At 41.3% G+C, this 19,522-nt stretch overlaps 1 protein-coding gene across 1 annotated transcript in view; it reads right to left on the bottom strand.

Annotated features, from left to right (window-relative positions):
* The window catches only part of LOC111163014 (sodium/glucose cotransporter 1-like), a 64,291-nt gene that overhangs the window by 38,309 nt on the left and 6,460 nt on the right, over nt 1-19,522 (bottom strand). Inside the window, 3 exon segments of the mRNA XM_089894785.1 lie at nt 645-749; nt 9,684-9,743; nt 11,527-11,631. Of these exon segments, the coding sequence (XP_089750911.1) occupies nt 645-749; nt 9,684-9,743; nt 11,527-11,631 (270 nt within the window).

Below are 19,522 nucleotides of genomic sequence, written 5' to 3'. Positions count from 1 at the left end.
TCAAGAAGCTCGCACCAGAGTGGAGAAGACAGATAACAAGCAAGGAAACAGATAAATTCTCTCACATGGTGGCGTGTATTACAAAGGAAACAGAAACAGTAATGGAGTAGAGACTGACTGGGCACATCCGAGGAAGGCCTCTCCCAGGAAGTGACATTTCAAAAATCTGGGGGAAGAACATTCCAGACACAGTACAGAGCAGGTGTCAAGGGCTTCAAGTGGGAATAAGCTTGCTGGATTTGAGAAACGATATGGCGAGTACAGGGGAGGAGACGAGGCCAGAGGCAGGGCCAGGGTAGGAAGGCTTCACAGGTCATAGCGCGAGGTTCAGTTCTCTTGTAAGGGTGGTGGGGTGCCTGGGTTGTTTCCAGCAGGGGAGTGGCACCACCTGATGACATGGCGCCCAGCGTTCTCTGGGAACACACAGGAGGGGCCTGTAACCCGGGCTTGGGAAGCAAAGAAGATGCCTCTGCCTTTCATTTTGTGTATCATTAAGCTATTTTTTCTCCACTTTAGCTTAGACAGCAGAGGCTGACAAGTAACTTATGAGGCCCCAGAGTGAACTGCTGCGACAAACCTAGCATAGTCCTGCCTATCGATTTTTTTGTGTTTTTCTTCCTTGGGCTGGCTTTTACACAACTCACCGAGATCTTACTGAAGATATAAAGGAAGAAGTACAGAATAGTGAGGAGGAACTGGTTCCAGTAGCCACCAAACCTCTTCCTCAAATATTTGGGCAATGTTACTACCTGTAGGAGCAACAAGAGAAGCCACCATCAGGCAGAGCACTCACAAGGTGCTGGCTGTCACGGAGATGCAGCTGACGGTGGGAGCGGCCCAGGAGTACCAGGTGCAGGGTCACCAACTCTCCCTTTGCATTACACGGACCCCTGTTAAGATGGGAGAACTAGGAAAGAAGAGGCAAAACCGCTGTCTTCAAGAAGCTTGGAATTTAGCTTCCTGTTCAACCTTTGGAAAGCAGAAGTAAATGCAGCTAATTGAATATGTCAAACGATGACAAATCACTTTCATGAAATAATCATAGAGCAAAATCAAATGTTTTTATCACATATTACAAATATACCAAGGGCTCAAGGGAGACACAACTTGACTCCACAGCTCTCACACCTGGTCCTCTGTGCCAATGCCGCTCGTGTGTGAGCTGGTGCCCCAGACCGCCCTGCTCATTTCTACCTCCACCATCTCACGCTGTGTGTGCCCGGTGGCAGGGAGCGCGCTCTTCGATCATCAGATGCCTGGCTCCTAGCACAGTGCCTGGCTCACGGCAGTGAATAAACCAGCGGTAACTGAATACCATCCCACCTCCAGTCCCGAATATGCTCCTGTGCTCTTGTTCCCCCACCTCACACATGCAAATCCCATCTGCTTTCTGCAGCTTTAGCTGGGGGCTTGGCAGGGACCACACGGCCCCTCCTAAACACCTGGAGCTTCCATTCATTTCCTCTTCATTTGGTTCTTAATCGTATGCTACCACACACGGCTGACTTCTCAGTCGGGCTCTAAGCTGTTTCACACTCACTACTCATAGTAGTTTGCCAGGGCTGCCGTCACAAAGTACGACAGAGTGGCTCACACAACAGAAACGCATTGCCCTGTAGCTCTGGGGGCTGGCAGCTCGTGGTGTCCGGGGCTGGTTCTCGCGGGGCCGTGAGGAAGGATGCATGCCAGGCCTGTCTCCTTGGCTGGCTGAGACCATCTCCCCGCTGCGTCTGCTCACCCTTCCCTCTGTACATGTCTGTGTCCAATATACTCATCTCATAAAGTCATGCTGGATTAGGACCCACCCTAACGACCTCATTTTAACTTAATTACTTCTTTAAAGACTTTATCTCAAAATCCGTCACAATATGAGGTGATTTTCCTGGGATTATGGCTTCACAACTGCAAGCTTTAGACTGCACGGCAGACAAAGCCTTCCACAATTTTAATGCCCTCTCCACAAGTGTATGTTTTTAAGTTTTATGAGCCATGGTTTACACACAGTAAAATTATCCCATTTTAAGTGTAAAGTTTGATGAGTTTGGGAAAATGTATACAGTTGTGTGATCACCACCACATTCAAAATATAAGGCATTTCTAACACCCTGCTAAGCTCCCAAGGGCGTGCGGCCAAGACCCTCACCACCCCAGTCTTGGAAAACCAGCTGTCGCCAGACTCGCCTTCCTTGGAGCTCAAACCCATGGAGTCACACAGCTCCGGGGAAACCAGTGTGAATGGTCACAGAACCACCAGAGTCCCTGCTCACAAATCACTCATGAACTTCCCTTTGGGACCAGCAGACCTTCCTATTTCCTCCACAACCCAACCCTGGCAACCACCATTCTGTTGTGTGTTTCTATGACTTCGACATTTTTTTTTTAAGATTCCACATATAATTAATATCATGCAATATTTGTTTCTCTGTCTGGTTTATTTTACTGGTTCACAATTTTCTTTTAATGCATATGGCTAGTAAGGAAAGTATCCATAATCAATAAAGAATAAATGCAACTCCCCCTCCCAAAAAAAAGAGTGTGTGCACTTCTATGTCCTGCTACTTTCACCTGGTACCACATCCTGCTTCTCACCCGTGCTGTCACTCGACGGCTCCTCGGTGCCACCTAGTACCATGTCACGTGCTGTCTGTCCCAATTCAGATTATTTCTAGGTTCGTCTGTGAGGACTAAAACTTCCTGTATCAGTCTGTGTGTGGACGTGCGTCTTCATTTCTCTGGGGTGGGGTGAATTGCCACACCCAGGAACAGAACGGCTAGATCCTAAGGTGTAACTGGGTAAGAAACTGCCAACCTGTTTTCCAACGTTCCCTCCAGAAAGGTACGGGCCCCAGGGGCTCCACAACCTCTCCAGCTCTTGGTAGCATCAGTCCTTTTAATCTCAGCCATTCTAGTGGGTGTGCACTGGATCTGATTTTAAGTAGCATTTTCCTAACGGTCAGTGATAGTGAACATCTTTTCATGTGATTATTCGCCATCTGTATATTTTCTTTGGTGAAATGTCTTCTTGCTGTTAAGCTTTAAGAGTTTTAAAAAATATGTATATTCAGGATATAAGTCTTTTACTGTCAGTATGTTCTACAAATACTCCTTCCCAGTCTCTAGCTTGACTTTTCACTTTCTTAAAAATATACTTCTAAGAGTTAAAGTTTAAAATTTTACTTTGAAGTCCAATATATCAATTTCTTCCTTTATGGTTTGTGGTTTTTGTGTCCTAAGAAATTTTTACCTACCCAATAACCTTCAAAAAATTTTTTTTTGCAATAAGTTCTTTTTTTAATTGAAGTATAAGTGACTTATCACCTTACATTGGTTTCAGGTGTACAACATAATGATTCAATACTTATATATATTTCTTTTCTTTTAAAATTTATTTATTTAATTTATTTTTGGCTGTGTTGGGTCTTTGTTACTGTGCGTGGGCTCTCTCTAGTTGCAGCGAGCGGGGGCCACTCTTTGTTGTGGTGCGCAGGCCCCTCATTGTGGCGGCCTTTCCCGTTGTGGAGCACGGGGCTCTAGGCGCACGGGCTTCAGTAGTTGTGGCGCACGGGCTTAGTTGCTCTGCAGCATGTGGGATCTTCCTGGACCAGGACTCAAACCCATGTCCCCTGCATTGGCAGGCAGATTCTTAACCACTGTGCCACCAGGGAAGCCCTATTTATATATATTTCATCTTTTTTTTTTTTTTTTTTTTTTTTTTTGCGCTACGCGGGTCTCTCACTGTTGTGGCCTCTCCTGTTGCGGAGCACAGGCTCCAGACGCGCAGGCTCAGCGGCCATGGCTCACGGGCCTAGCTGCTCCGTGGCATGTGGGATCTTCCCGGACCGGGGCACGAACCCGTGTCCCCTGCATCGGCAGGTGGACTCTCAACCACTGCACCACCAGGGAAGCCCCTAATCTTCATTTTTAAAGGATACTTTTGCTGGGTATAGAATTCTCGGTTGACAGCTTTTTCTTCCATTCAGCATCCAACTATGTCATTCTGATGTTTTCTGGTCTCCACTGTATCTGATGAGAAGTCGTCTATTAACTGTATCATTGTTTCCCTGCATGTAATGTGTTGCTTTTCTTTTACCAATTTCAAAATCTTCTCTTTATCTTTGCTTTTAGCAGTTTGACTGTGATGTAAACCTATGTGTAGTTTTCTTTGTGTTTATTCTATTTAGTGTTTGTTAAGCATTTTGAATCTGTAAATTAACATTTTCCACCAAAGGATATATTTTCAGTTATTATTTCTTCAAAAATTTTTTTCTGCCTCTTTCTCTTCTCTTTCTGGGACTCCAATTACATGTCTGATCGATTGATATTGTATTGCAGGTCTCTGAGGTTTTGTTCCTTTTTCTTCAGTTTTTTCTCCTCTGTTCTTTATCCTGAGTAATTCTTATCTTCAAGTTCACTGATTCTCTCTTTTGCCATCTTAATTGTGCTGTTGAACCCCTCTTGTGAAGTCTTCATTTCAGCTACTATGCTTTTCAACTTGAGAATTTTGACTTGTTTTTTTTTGGTTTTTACTTTTATTTTTAAAAATTTTTGGCTGCATTGGGTCTTCATTGTTGTGTGCGGGCTTTCTCTAGTTGCCATGAGCAGGGGGTACTCTTCACTGTGGTGGGCAGGCTTCTCATAGCGGTGGCTTCTCTTGTTGCGGAGCATGGGCTCTAGGCGCACAGGCTTCAGTAGTCGTGGTGCAGGCTCAGTAGTTCTGGCACACAGGCTTAGTTGCTCCACGGTATGTGGGATCTTCCTGGACCAGGGATCTAACCCATGTCCCCTGCACTGGCAGGCATATTCTTAACCACTGCGCTACCAGGGAAGTCCCGACTTGGTTCTTTTCTACAGTTTCAGTTTCTCTGTTGAGAGGCTCTATTTGTTCACTCATTAATATCACATTTTCCTTTACATTTTGGAATACATTTATAATAGCAAGTTGAAGTCTTTGTTTTGTTAAATCTACATCTGGGCCTGCTCAGAGTCAGCTTCTACTTATTGCTTTTTTTCTCCCTGAGTGTGGGTCATGTTTATTTTCCCATTTCTTTGCATATCTAATAATTCTTGGTTGAAGACTGGCCATCATAGATAATATGATGTAGCACTCTAGAATCCGTTTTGTTCTTCCGAGGATTAGTGCTCTTGTTTGAGTAGGGACTGAATGTGTCTGGACTCAGACTACCATATCTTCCATGCCACCCTGACCCCCACCCTGCAGTGCAGAAGCTGAGGTCTCCACTTGGTTTTCCAGCTTCCAGCTGCTGCTGACTTAGCCTGGTCCTCTGAAGGTTTTCCCTGCACTTGAGTAGCCTGGCAGTCAGTCAAGGGTTTGGGCAGAATTTATACTGAGATTTGGGGACTAACCCTCTCTTTGGCTCCCTTGTTTTTGGAGCTCCCCTCCTAAGTTTCGGGTTGCTTTGCCAGCCCTCAATTATGTCCTTGATACCTCCAACCAGCAAGACTTCTGTCTTCCACTGCCTGCCCTGTGCAAGCTGGGGAATGTGCTCAGTCACTGGCACAGCAAACTCACAAATCTCTCCAGGAACAGTCCTGTCTTTGGAAGACAGATCTTTTTTTGGCTGGGCTCCCTGGGGTCTCAGGTATGCCTGTGTACTTTAGTGGTTAGCCAGAGATTTGGGATTTTTGTATATTATTTTAAAATCCTTCCATACTTCAAGGATATAAAGATATTTTTTACTTTCTTATAAAAGTTAGACGAATTTTTGCCTTTCCTATTTAAGCCTTTAATCAATCCAAAATTATTTTTGTGTAGAATAGGGATCTAATTTTATTTTTTTCGTATGATAACCAATTGATCCTCCTTTCCTCAGTCATCTGCAATGCCGTCTATGTCATAAATCTGGTGTTCATACATATGAGTGTTTCTGGGCTTTTTCACTCTCTCTTGTGTCAATGTGTTTATCCTTGTGCCAATACCAAACTGTCTTAATTACTACAGCTTTATAGTAAGTCATGCTATTTGGTAAGATAAGTTCTTCTTATTTTTCTTTGATAGGAATATCTTTGCTATTCTTATGCTTTTGCTCTTCTACGTACACTTTATTTACTTTTTTCCAGATTTACTGAGCTATGACATACATCATACAAGTTTAAGGTATGTGATGTGATCTGATACATGTATATATTGCAAAATGATTAGCACAGTAAGTTTAAGTTACTATCTCCATCACCCCACATAACTGCCACGTTTTTGTGGTGAGAACATTTAAGATTTACTCTCTTAGCAACTTTTAAGTGTATAATACAGTATTGTTAATGATAGTCACCATGCTGATTCTTTTTTTAAAGATTTTTTTGATGTGGACCATTTTACTGAATTTGTTACAATATTGCTTCTGTTTCATGTTTTGGTTTTCAGGCCATGAGGCATGTGGGATCTTAGCTCCCCGACCAGGGATCGAACCTTCACCCCCTGCATTGGAAGGCAAAGTGTTAACCAGTGGACCACCAGGGAAGTCCCACCATGCTAAGTTTTAATCCATTCATCCACTCTGTGCCTTTTGATTGGAGTATTCAATTCATTTACATGTAAAGTAATTATTGCTAGGTAAGGACTTACTAATGACATCTTGGTAGTTGTTTTCTAACTGTTTTGTAGTTTCCCTGTTACTTTCTTCCCCTCTTACTATCTTCCTTTGTGAATTAATGATTTTCCATAGTAGTAAGCTTTGGTTCTCTCCTTTCTCTTTTGTGTATCTAGCATAGCTTTTTGCTTTGTGGTTACCATGAGGCTTCCATAGATATAACAGTCTATTTCAAGGTGATAACTTTGAATGCATATGAAAACTCTACCCTTTTACTTCCCGCCTGACATTTAATGTTTTTGATATCACAATTTACCTCTTTTTATATTATGTATCTGTTAACAAATAATTGTAGCTATGGTTTTTAAAAAATACTTTTGTCCTTTAACCTTTAGAGTTAAGTGGTTAACGTACCACCATCTTACTGTATTTGAGTAGTCTGATTTTGACTATCTACTTACTATGTTTTCATGTTACTAATTAGCATCCTTTCATTTCAGCTTGAAGACTCCTTCCAACATTTCTTATAAGGCAGCTCTAGTTGTGATGAACTTCCCCAGCTTTTGTTTGTCTGAGAAAGTCTTTTTTTCTCTTTCATTTCTGAAGACCAACTCTGCCAGATAAAGTATTCTTGGTTGGCAGTCTTTTTCTTTTACCACTTTGAATACATCATCTCACTGTCTCCTATCCTGCAAGCCTTCTGCTGAGAAATCCACTGATAGCCTTATGGGGGTTCCCTTGTATGTGAGGAATTTTTTTTCTTTTCCTGCTTTTAAAATTTCGTCTCTGTCTTTGATTTCAGACAGTTTTATTATAATGTGTCTTGGAGAAGATAGTTTGGGGTTAAAACTTGGGGGGGAACCGATGAGCTTTGTCATCTTGGATATCCAAATCTCTCTTCAGATTTGGGAAGTTCTCCATTTTAAATAAGCTTTCTGCCTGCTTCTCCCTCTCTTCTTCTGGGATGCCAGTAATGTGTAGATTGTTTCTTTTAATGGTGTCCCATAGCTCACATAGGCTTTCTTCACTCTTTTTCCTTTGTTCTCCTCTGACTGCGTAATTTCAAATGACCTATCATTGAGTTCACAGAATCTTTCTTCTGCTTTGCCAAGCCTGCTGTTGATGTCCCAGTTGCCTTTTCCATTTCATTCATTGTAATCTTCAGCTCCAGAATTTGTATGGTTAGGATTCCTATCTCTCTGTTAAACCTCTCATTTCTTTCACATATTGTTTTCCTTATTTCGCTGAGCTGTCCTTCTGTGTTTTCTTGTAGCTCACTGAGCTTCCTTCAAACAACTGTCTTGAACTTTTTATCAGGCAAATCTTTGGAGTTGGTTACTGGGAAATTATTGTGTTCCTTTGGTGGTGTCATATTTCCTCGATTTTTCAAGTTCCTTGAAGTCTTGTGTTGCTGTTTCTGCATTTGAGGAAGCAGTCACCGCCTCCAGTTTTTACTGACTGGTTTTTGGAGAGAAATACGTTCCATCAATCCTGCTAGGGATTCTGAGGCTTTTCCAGACCTTTCCTTGGATACACCTGCTTCACATGTCTTCCTTGATCCTACAAAGCCAGGCTGAGTGCTGACAGCCTCCAGTTTGCTTGCCTTACTGAGGGTGGTGCTGAATGCTCGTCTGTGTGCTTTCCCAATCCTACAGGGTCAGGCTGGCTTTCTACGTGTGCTCACTAGCTTTATGCCAGGAATCAACACTGCCACAATTGGAGGTAAGCTAAGGGAGCTGGCCATAAGGTGCAGGCATATGTGGGTGAGGCATGAAGAATGTTGGGGTGTCTGAGGGCCAGCTGGGGAGATCTGCAAGTGAAGAGCCCCCAGTGGCTTACTGGCAGGCTTCCTGATAGAGTTTGCAAGGGGGTTAGTAGGATTTGTGTTCCTTTGATGCCATCTGAGAGCCCTAAGTGCTGCTCTCCCAGCCACTCCCCACCCCCAGTCATACAGCACACCTGAATATTCTAGATGGAGTAAGAAAGAAGTAGGTCTTTTTGGCAGCAGTCTGCGCAGCTAGAGTAGCTGGGCACTTACACGCTGTCGCTCTCCCCCATGGGGCAAATCTCAGGCTAAGAAGGTCTCTCTTGGCACTGAGCTGTGCCACCTCGGGGGAGTGGTGACATGTGTAAAGTGAACCTGTCCCTCTCACCCTCTTCAATGCATCCAGTCGTGGGTATTTTTCTTTTCCAACAGCATGACTCCTGTACTTCCACAAAGGCCCTCTCGCCTGTGGGTGACAGTCTAAACTGGAGTTCTTTGACAGAACACTCTTATTCTGCCATGTTGGTGACATCATGCCACGTACCCCTGTGGATGCTAGGCCTGGACAGTCTCTTCTTTGTTCTCTCTCATCCAGGCACTGACATCTTTGTCCCCTTATCTCCTACATACATTTTAGAGTCAGCTTGTCAAGTTCCTCAAACATCTTCTTCTGGATTTAGGGAGAACTAATATTTTTAGGCTGTTGTCTTCCAGTCATTAACAGAATTGTTCTCTTAATTTAGGTCTTATTTTTTAACAAAGTTTTAAAATGTTTTCTATAAAAGCCTTAAGAAGTGAACTCTTGAGTAAGGTCCAGAGTGAAACAGTAGGCAGTTACTGGCTTCTGTTTAGCAGTCAGAATGATGTTATTTCAGACATTTCTTAGGATTTAGGGAAATCAGTACAAGGATCAGAACACTGAGAAGTTTAACCTGTCCTCTAGGATATTTTTTTTTAATTTAATTAAATTTAATTAATTAATTTATTTTTGGCTGCGTTGGGTCTTGGTTGTTGCGTGCGGGCTTTCTCTAGCTGTGGCGAGCAGGGGCCACTCTCCGCTGTGGTGCGCAGCCTTCTGATTGTGGCGGCCCCTCCTGTTGCGGAGCACAGGCTCTAGGCACGCGGGCTTCAGCAGCCGCAGCACGCCGGCTCAATAGCACAAGCTCAGCAGTTGTGGCGCATGGGCTCAGTTGCTCCGCGGCATGTGGAATCCTTCAGGACCAGGGCTCGAACCCACGTCCCCTGCATTGGCAGGCGGATTCTTAACCACTGCGCCACTAGGGAAGCCCCCTCTAGGATGTTTTTATGTACATATGCAGTATTTGTAAGAAAAAATATTGTAAAGAAAAGAGTAACCGCTAATGGATACTCACCCCAGCCTTAATGTAAATGGGAGAAAATACCCAACCAAGAACACAGAGCATAAATGGAGACTGAAACCAAGAAAAGAAGAGCAATTAAATCAGGGTCCCACCTAGGCTAAGCTCTTAAATGAGATGCAAGCTCAGTTACTGTTTTGAGCCCAATAAATGTCATAATTACTGGGGACCTTGCAAATAACAGCCCAAGCATAAGCCATCCAGTACAACAAACTTAACTTATAGGCACTTGATCTTTGCCTATAAAGGGGTGCATTCTTAATTTAGAGGGGGTTAACTGAGCCAATTTTCAAGATATTTATTAAAATTTATTGTTTGCCTACTTCCAGATAGAAACGAAGGTGGCTTATAATTAAACAAAAAAGATAGTAAAAAAAAAAAATCAGAAACCTTTCAGAGAAATAGTAGAGAAACTACACCAAAATTTACACAAGCTATTGAAATTAAGTAATGCATTTGTCTCTGGCTTTCTTTTTTTTTTTTTTTTTTGGTATGCAGGCCTCTCACTGTTGTGGCCTCTCTCATTGCAGAGCACAGGCTCCGGACGCGCAGGCTCAGTGGCCATGGCTCACGGGCCCAGCCGCTCCGCGGCATGTGGGATCTTCCCGGACCGGGGCATGAACCTGTGTCTCCTGCGTCGGCAGGCAGACTCTCAACCACTGCGCCACCAGGGAAGCCCTCTGGCTTTCTTTACAAAGAAGAGGTAAGTTGAATATATGAAGGAGATGTGAACGAATTCTGAGAACTAAATGGTGGTACAGACCAGGGCGCCTTATCAGGTCTGGAATTAACTTTGTTAGAAGTATTGTTTATTTCTGTAGTCTACCAGAGGAAAAGATGAGACCCAGAAAGTAGGGAGCTTTCTGATTTATCCAAAAAAAAAAAAAAAAAAGGGCCAGGTGATTTATATAGAGATAGGTTAATTAACCCAAGACACATAAATTCACTTATATTAATTTAGGTGAACAAATTCTAGGTCCTATAACAAATATATTCCACAGATTAGATAAATAATCCATTTGATAAGTTTTATAGTTGAAACCTGGTATTCATAGGCGATCAGTTAGGAGTTTTGTAGTAACCAGCTGAATATCTCAAAGAACCCAGTTGAGCCTATTCTCAGTATACAGTTGACCCGTGAACAATGTGGGGGTTAGGGGTGCCAACCCCCAGGTAGTCAAGCTAAATCTGTCTCAAAAACAAAGGAATTGATAAATGACTCATCCAAGGGCAGGAAGCTGAAACAATCTGGATAGAATCAGGACTCAAACCCTAGTTCTTCTGATTCCATATATTGTGATCTCTAATTGAACACAAACTTTTCCCCACACTTAGTCAATTTAAAGATCTGTGAAATGAAAATAAAAGTACTATATTTATTGAAAAAAATCTGCGTGTAACCGGACGTGCATGGTTTAAATGCATGTTTTTCAAGGGTCAACTGCATACCGCAAATGTGTACATACCGATAAATACACACACATATATACATATATATCTGTATGTCTATGTACACACACACATATATGTGTATGTATGTATGTTTATGTTTATGTACATATATATTTAAGTGTTAATATGACCTTTTCCCTACCTGACTAGTCTCCTAACTGTATTCCTATGGCCCTTGGGATGTAAACATTCTCTATCTCTTCATTACTTTACTAAGAAGAATGAAAACTAGCACAATCTTGTTGAGAAATCAAAGACTTGGTTCCCTTCTTCCATGACTTCTCAAGGAGTCTTTAATATTTACTCAGGGTTGAAAGCAAGTTTTTATGTTTCATTTGGACAATGATAAAGGTGGAGGTTAGCTGCTACAGAAGGCACTACTTACATTCCACTCGAAGGCCCCAACAGCAATCCCTGAAGACACCCCCTTTCCAACCAGGCCCATAAAGTGCCCAGTGCCAATATTCGAGGCAAAAAGAAAAGCACCTATCTGAAAATCAAAAGACAATTACAGATCAGAACTTTTAGTCCAACTTCAAAAACTAATTCTCACAAATATAAACCCAACCTGAATTTTATCAATACATTTTCTCAAAAGGGATTATACCCTGGGCAGAATTCCCATTCATATTTTTTCTATACAAACCCTAACCATAAATTAGAAGCCAAGTAAAAAGGGATGAAGGGAAAAAAGTATTACTGCATTCTTATGTTGCCACCCTCCACACGCTCCACTGACTTATTTGCAACTGCAGAAATATTAGCAGGAGTGTAATTTCATCACTGTTTGAAGTAATTTAAAAATATTAACAATCTAACTGATTATAAGAGAATGGTTAAAATACTAAGGTACATGAATATGATGAAATACAATGTAGCATACAGAAAGAATAAAGGAACTCTATTAAATGATAAAAAATAATGTAAACAATATTGATAATATAATCTCATTAAAATTTTGTGTGGGCATATTACACTTATGCACATGTATGTTTATATATAGATGGGAGTGATTCTGGTAGTATATATATAAAAATACTTCTGGGGACTGGAATCATGGTTATAGAAATAGAATGGTAAGAAAATTTCAAGTTCCATACTTGGATTGTAACTTTTTTTTTTTTTTTACAACCAGCATATGTTACTTTCAAAATAAAAAATCCCAGAGGCATTTAAAATGAACAAAATCCCTCCTAAACCAATTTTAATTGGGTAGAGATAGCCACTCCGTTCCAAATCCAAATCCAAATACTGTGCCATATTTGACACAAGATACACTTAAAACCAAATTATTAAGAGAGACTAAAAATAACAAAGCCTTTTAGATAAAAACAAACAAAAAACACAGCATTGACGATATTAACATAAGATAAAGTAGGATTCAATACCAAAAGCATTAAATATGACAGAGGTTTTTTTGTTTTGTTTTTAAACCATGAAACATAAAATGCACTAGTAAGACATAACTGAGAACATACAGGCACCCAAACACTGTAGCACCAACAAATATAAGGCAAAAAAAATCTTGGAAGAGGCACATAATAATTACTCAAGCAGTTATTTTTACTATTAGGAATGTTTGCTACCTTTATCATAATAATGAAAAACTATACACAATCTAAATTGTCCAATAATATGTTACATAAATGGTGGAATGTCCATATGATATAACACTATACAACTGTGTATAAATATAAAATATCTCTATCTACCTACCTATGTTTATATAGACCTAGGAAGACATTAGTTCATTAAATGTACCTTCATTAATTCAGTAACTATTAATAAATGTCCACTGCCAACTATGTGTCAGTGTTGTACATACTAGGAATACATCAGTGAGTAAAACAGACAAATCCCTGCCCTCATGAAGCTAACATTCTCTTAGGAGGAAGAGGATGAACAAGATAAATTAGGGGATTATTTTGTAGCACAATAGACAGTGATAAATAGTAAAGTCCTACAGAGAAGAAGAAAGGTTAGAAAACAGACAGGCACGGAAGCAACCTAAATCTCCATCAACAACGAATGGATAAAAAAGATGTGGTACATATATATAATGGAATGTTACTCAGCCATAAAAAGAAACAAAATTGGGCCATTTGTAGAGACGTGGATGGACCTAGAGACTGTCATACAGAGTGAAGTCAGAAAGAGAAAAACAAATATCATATATTAACACATAAATGTGGAATTTGGAAAAATGGTACAGATGAACTGGTTTGCAAGGCAGAAATAGAGACACAGATGTAGAGAACAAATGTACAGGCACCAAGGGGGGAAAGAGGGGGTGGGATGAACTGGGAGATTGGGATTGACAAATATACACTAATATGTATAAAATAGATAACTAATGAGAACCTGCTGTATAGCACAGGGAACTCTACTTCACCTCGCTGTACAGTAGATACTAACACAACATTGTAAAACAACTATACCCCAATTGAAAAAAAAAAGAAAGAAAGAAGGCAGGCAGGAAATGCTGTGCAGTACAGCGGGCAGGGCCAGCTTTCTCTGAGGAGGTGTGAGGGGCAAGCCAAGGGTACCTGTGAGAGCAGAGAGCCTCCAGGCAGAAGGAGCAGCAGGGGCAATGGCCCTGAGGCAGAAGCACGGCTAAATTGTTCAAGGTCACAGAGGTAAGGAGGTGCAGATCATCTGTGGCCTAACATAGGCTGGGCTTTCATTCTGGGTGACATGAGAGCCCCCAGAGGGTTTTAAGCAGTCAGGTGACATGGTCTGACCCTTCAGCTGCTTTGTTGAGGTTGGACGTGGAGGAGCACAAGTGGAAGGAGGGCGCCTAGAGAAGAGGCTACTACAATCAATCCAGGTGAGGGTGACGGCAGCATGGGCCTGGAGGCACTGATGCGAAGGAGTTGGATTTCAAATCTGTTTTTTAAATCAAGTCCCAGGACTTCCTGATGGATTGGAAGTTGGGGTGAGAGAGAATAGAGTCTAACACTACTCCACGGGTGTCAACCTGAGCAACTAGAAGGATGGAGTTGCCGTTCAGGGACATGGAAGACGGCAGGAGTAGAAGATGTGCAGAATGCATGTTCCATGTGCAAGACCTGACAGACCTTTCTAGTCAGGTGTCAAACGGGCAGCGGGATGCACAAGACTGGAGTTGAGGGAGAGAGCTGGGACTTGCTACCATTCTAGCAAGTTGTCTTTAATGCCATGTCGCCAGGCGTGTGAGTGTAACTGGAAAGAAGACACCAGGGTCTGGCCCTGGGGAGGTCCAGCATTCAGCAGCCAGGGAGATGGGAAAGAACCAGCCAGGGGGACCTCGAACGAGTGGCTGGTGAAGCAGCAGGAATGGAGGAGAGCCAGGCGGCAACGTGGGGTGGGAGGGAGGACTGAATTTCAGTTTCACCACCGCCAAGCTAGGTAAGAGGAGGCCTGAGCACCAACCACATGAATAAGCCACATGGAGGGCCCAGACAAGAGCAATTCATACCCATTGGATATCTGCTGACTGAATAAAAGTATAAAAGAAAGAAAGCTGAAGTGGCAAAATTACTTTTATTTCCATTTTCTTTATCAATACCATAATACAGTTTGTTCACTAAGCAATAATTCTAATAGTGTAAAAAGAAGTCACATCCAGGATTGGTTCAAGATGGAGGAGTAGAAGGACGTGTGCTCACTCCCTCTTGCAAGAGCACTGGAATCACAACTAACTGCTAAACGATCATCGACAGGAAGACACGGGAACTCACCAAAAAAGATACCCCACATCCAAAGACAAAGGAGAAGCTGCAATGAGGCGGTAGGAGGGGTGCAATCATGATAAAATCAAATCCCATAACCGCTGGGTGGGTGACTCACAAACTAGAGAACAATTATACCACAGAAGCCCGCCCACTGGAGTGAAGGTTCTGAGCCCCACGTCAGCCTTCCCAACCTAGGGGTCTGGCAACGGGAAGAGGAATTCCCAGAGAATCAGACTTTGAAGCCTACTGGGATTTGACTGCAGGACTTCGACAGGACTGGGGGAAACAGAGACTCCACTGTTGGAGGGCACACACAAAGTAGTGCGCACAGTGGGATCCAGGGAAAGGAGGAGTCACCCCAGGGGAGACAGAACCAGACCTACCTGCTAGTGTTGGAGGGTCTCCCGCAGAGGCAGGGGCAGGCTGTGGCTCACCGTGGGGACAAGGACACTGGCAGCAGAAGTTCTGGGAAGTACTCCTTGGCATGAGCCCTCTTGGAGTCCGCCATTAGCCCCACCAAAGAGCCTGTAGCCTCCAGTGCTGGGTTGCCACAGGCCAAACAACCACCAGGGAGGGAACTCAGCCCCACCCATCAGCAGATAAGCAGATTAAAGTTTTACTGAGCTCTGCCCACCAGAGCAACACCCAGCTCTACCCACCACCAGTCCCTCCCATCAGGAAGCTTGCACAAGCCTCTTAGATAACCTCATCCACCAGAGGGCAGACAGCAGAAGCAAGATGAACTAAAATCCTGTAGCCTGTGGAACAAAAAACACATTCACAGAAAGATAGACAAAATGAAATGGCAGGGGATGATGTACCAGATGAAGGAACAAGATAAAACCCCAGAAAAACAATTAAGTGAAGTGGAGATAGGCAACCTTCCAGAAAAATAATTCAGAATAATGATAGTAAAGATGATCCAGGACCTCGGAAAAATAATGGAGGCAAAGATCGAGAAGATGCAAGAAATGTTTAACAAAGACCTAGAAGAGGGCTTCCCTGGTGGCGCAGTGGATAAGAATCTGCCTGCCAATGCAGGGGAAACAGGTTCAGTCCCTGGTCTGGGAAGATCCCACGTGCCGCGGAACAACTAACCCTGTGTGCCACAACTACTGAGCCTGTGCTCTAGAGCCCGCGAGCCACAACTACTGAAGCCCGTGTGCCTAGAGCGCATGCTCTGCAACAAGAGAAGCCACCATGATGAGAAGCCTGAGCACTGCGATGAAGAGTAGCCTCCGTTTGCTGCAACTAGAGAAAGCCCATGTGCAGCAACGAAGACCCAACGTAGCCATAAATAAATAAATAAAATTTTTTAATTAAAAAAACAATTCAAAGACCTAGAAGAATTAAAGAACAAACAACTAGAAGAATGAAAGAACAAACAAACAGAGATGAACAATATAATAAATGAAATGAAAAATACACTAGAAGGAATCAATAGCAGAATAACTGAGGCAGAAGAATGGATAAGTGACCTGGAAGACAGAATGGTGGAATTCACTACTGCAAAACATAATAAAGAAAAAAGAATGAAAAGAAATGAAGACAGCTTAAGAGACCTCTGGGACAACATTAAATGCAATAACATTTGCATTAGAGGGGTCCCAGAAGGAGAAGAGAGAGAGAAAGGACCTGAGAAAATATTTGAAGAGATTATAGTCAAAAATGTCCCTAACATGGGAAAGGAAATAGCCACCCAAGTCCAGAAAGTGCAGAGAGTCCCAGGCAGGATAAACCCAAGGAGAAACACACCAAGACACATAGTAATCAAATTGTCAAGAATTAAAGACAAAGAAAAATTATTAAAAGCAACAAGGGAAAAACAACAAATTACATACAAAGGAACTCCCATAAGGTTAACAGCTGATTTCTCAGCAGAAACTCTACAAGTCAGAAGGGAGTGGCACGATATATTTAAAGTGATGAAAGGGAAGAAACTACAACCAAGATTACTCTACCTGGCAAGGATCTCATTCAGATTTGACAGAGAAATCAAAAGCTTTACAGACAAGCAAAAGCTAAGAGAATTCAGCACCACCAAACCAGCTCTACAACAAATGCTAAAAGAACTTCTCTAAGTGGGAAACAAAAGAGAAGAAAAGGACCTATGAAAACAAACCCCAAACAATTAAGAAAATGGCAGTAGGAACATATATATTGATAATTACCTTAAATGTGAATGGATTAAATGTTCCAACCAAAAGACACAGGCTTGCTGAATGGATACAAAAACAAGACCCAGAGACCCACTTCGGACCTAGGGACACATACAGACTGTAAGTGAGGGGATGGCAAAAGATATTCCATGCAAATGGAAATCAAAAGAAAGCTGGAGTAGCAATACTCATATCAGATAAAATAGACTTTAAAATAAAGAATGTTACAAGAGACAAGGAAGGAAATTACATAATGATCAAGGGATCAATCCAAGAAGATGATATAACAATTATAAATATATATGCTCCCAACATAGGAGCACCTCAATACATAAGGCAAATGCAAATGCTAACAGCTATCAAAGAGGAAATTGACAGTAACACAATAATAGTGGGGGACTTTAACACCTCACTTACACCAATGGACAGATCATCCAGACAGAAAATTAATAAGGAAACACAAGCTTTAAATGACACAATAGACCAGATAGATTTAATTGATATTTATAGGACATTCCATCCCCAAACAGCAGATTACACTTTCTTCTCAAGTGCACATGGAACATTCTCCAGGATAGATCACATCTTGGGTCACAAATCAAGCCTCAGTAAACTTAAGAAAACTGAAGTCATATCAAGCATCTTTTCTGACCACAACGCTATGAGATTAGAAATCAATTACAGGGAAAAAAACATAAAAAACACAAACACATGGAGGCTAAACAATACATTACTAAATAAGCAAGAGATCACTGAAGAAATCAAAGAGGAAATCAAAAAATACCTAGAGACAAATGACAACGAAAACACGACAATCCAAAACCTATGGAATGCAGCAAAAGCAGTTCTAAGAGGGAAGTTTATATCAATACAACCCTATCTCAAGAAACAAGGAAAATCTCAAATAAACAATCTAACCTTACACCTAAAGGAACTAGAGAAATAAGAACAAACAAAACCCAAAGATAGTAGAAGGAAAGAAATCATAAAGATCAGAGCAGAAATAAATGAAACAGAAACAAAGAAAACAACAGCAAATACCAATAAAACTACAAGCTGGTTCTTTGAGAAGATAAACAAAATTGATAAACCTTTAGCGGGACTCATCAAGAAAAACAGGGAGAGGACTCAAATCAATAAAATTAGAAATGAAAAAGGAGAAGTTACAATGGACATTGCAGAAATACAAAGCATCATAAGAGACTACGACAAGCAACTCTATGCCAATAAAATGGACAACCTGGAAGAAATGGACAAATTCTTAGAAAGGTATAACCTTCCAAGACTGAACCAGGATGAAATAGAAAATATGAACAGACCAATCACAAGAAATGAAATTGAAACTGTGATTAAAAATCTTCCAACAAACAAAAGTCCAGGACCAGATGGCTTCACAGGTGAATTCTATCAAACATTTAGAGAAGAGCTAACACCCATCCTTCTCAAACTCTTCCAAAAAATTGCAGAGGAAGGAACACTCCCAAACTCATTCTACAAGGCCACCATCACCCTGATACCAAAACCAGACAGAGATACTACAAAGAAAAAGAAAATTACAGACCAATATCACTGATGAATATAGATGCAAAAATCCTCAACAAAATACTAGCAAACAGAATCCAACAACACATTAAAAGGATCATACACCATGATCAAGTAGGATTTATCTCAGGGATGCAAGGATTCTTCAATATATGCAAATCAATCAATGTGATACACCATATTAACAAATTGAAGAATAAAAACCATATGATCATTCTCAATAGATGCAGAAAAAGCTTTTGACAAAATTCAACACTGATTTATGATAAAACCTCTCCAAAATGTGGGTACAGAGGGAACCTACCTCAACATAATAAAGGCCATATATGACAAACCCACAGCAAACATCATTCTCAATGGTGAAAAACTGAAAGCATTTCCTCTAAGATCAGGAACAAGACAAGGATGTCCACTCTCACCACTATTATTCAACATAGTTTTGGAAGTCCTAGCCATGGCAATCAGAGAAGAAAAAGAAATAAAAGGAATCCAAATTGGAAAAGAAGAAATAAAACTGTCACTGTTTGCTGACGACATGATACTATACATAGAAAATCCTAAAGATACCACTAGAAAACTACTAGAGCTAATCGATGAATCTGGTAAAGTTGCAGGACACAAAATTAGTGCACAGAAATCTCTTGCATTCCTATACACAAACGAAGAAAGCTCAGAAAGAGAAATTAAGGAAACAATCCCATTCACCATTGCAACAAAAAGAATAAAATACCTAGGAATAAACCTACCTAAGGAGGTAAAAGACCTGTACTCAGAAAACTATAAGTCACTGATAAAAGAAATTAAAGATGACACAAGCAGATGGAGAGATATACCATGTTTGTAGATTGGAAGAATCAATACTGTGAAAATGACTATACTACCCAAAGCAGTCTACAGATTCAATGCAATCCCTATCAAATTACCAATGGCATTTTTTACAAAACTAGAACAAAAAAATCTTAAAATT

This window comes from Delphinapterus leucas, chromosome 14 (genome assembly GCF_059928025.1).
Source record: "Delphinapterus leucas isolate spDelLeu-1000000601 "Yukka" chromosome 14, BTC_Dleu_Yukka2, whole genome shotgun sequence".
NCBI lineage: Eukaryota > Metazoa > Chordata > Mammalia > Artiodactyla > Monodontidae > Delphinapterus > Delphinapterus leucas.
The sequence above is the reverse complement of the archived record's forward strand: the minus strand, read 5'-3'. Positions and strand labels throughout refer to the sequence as shown.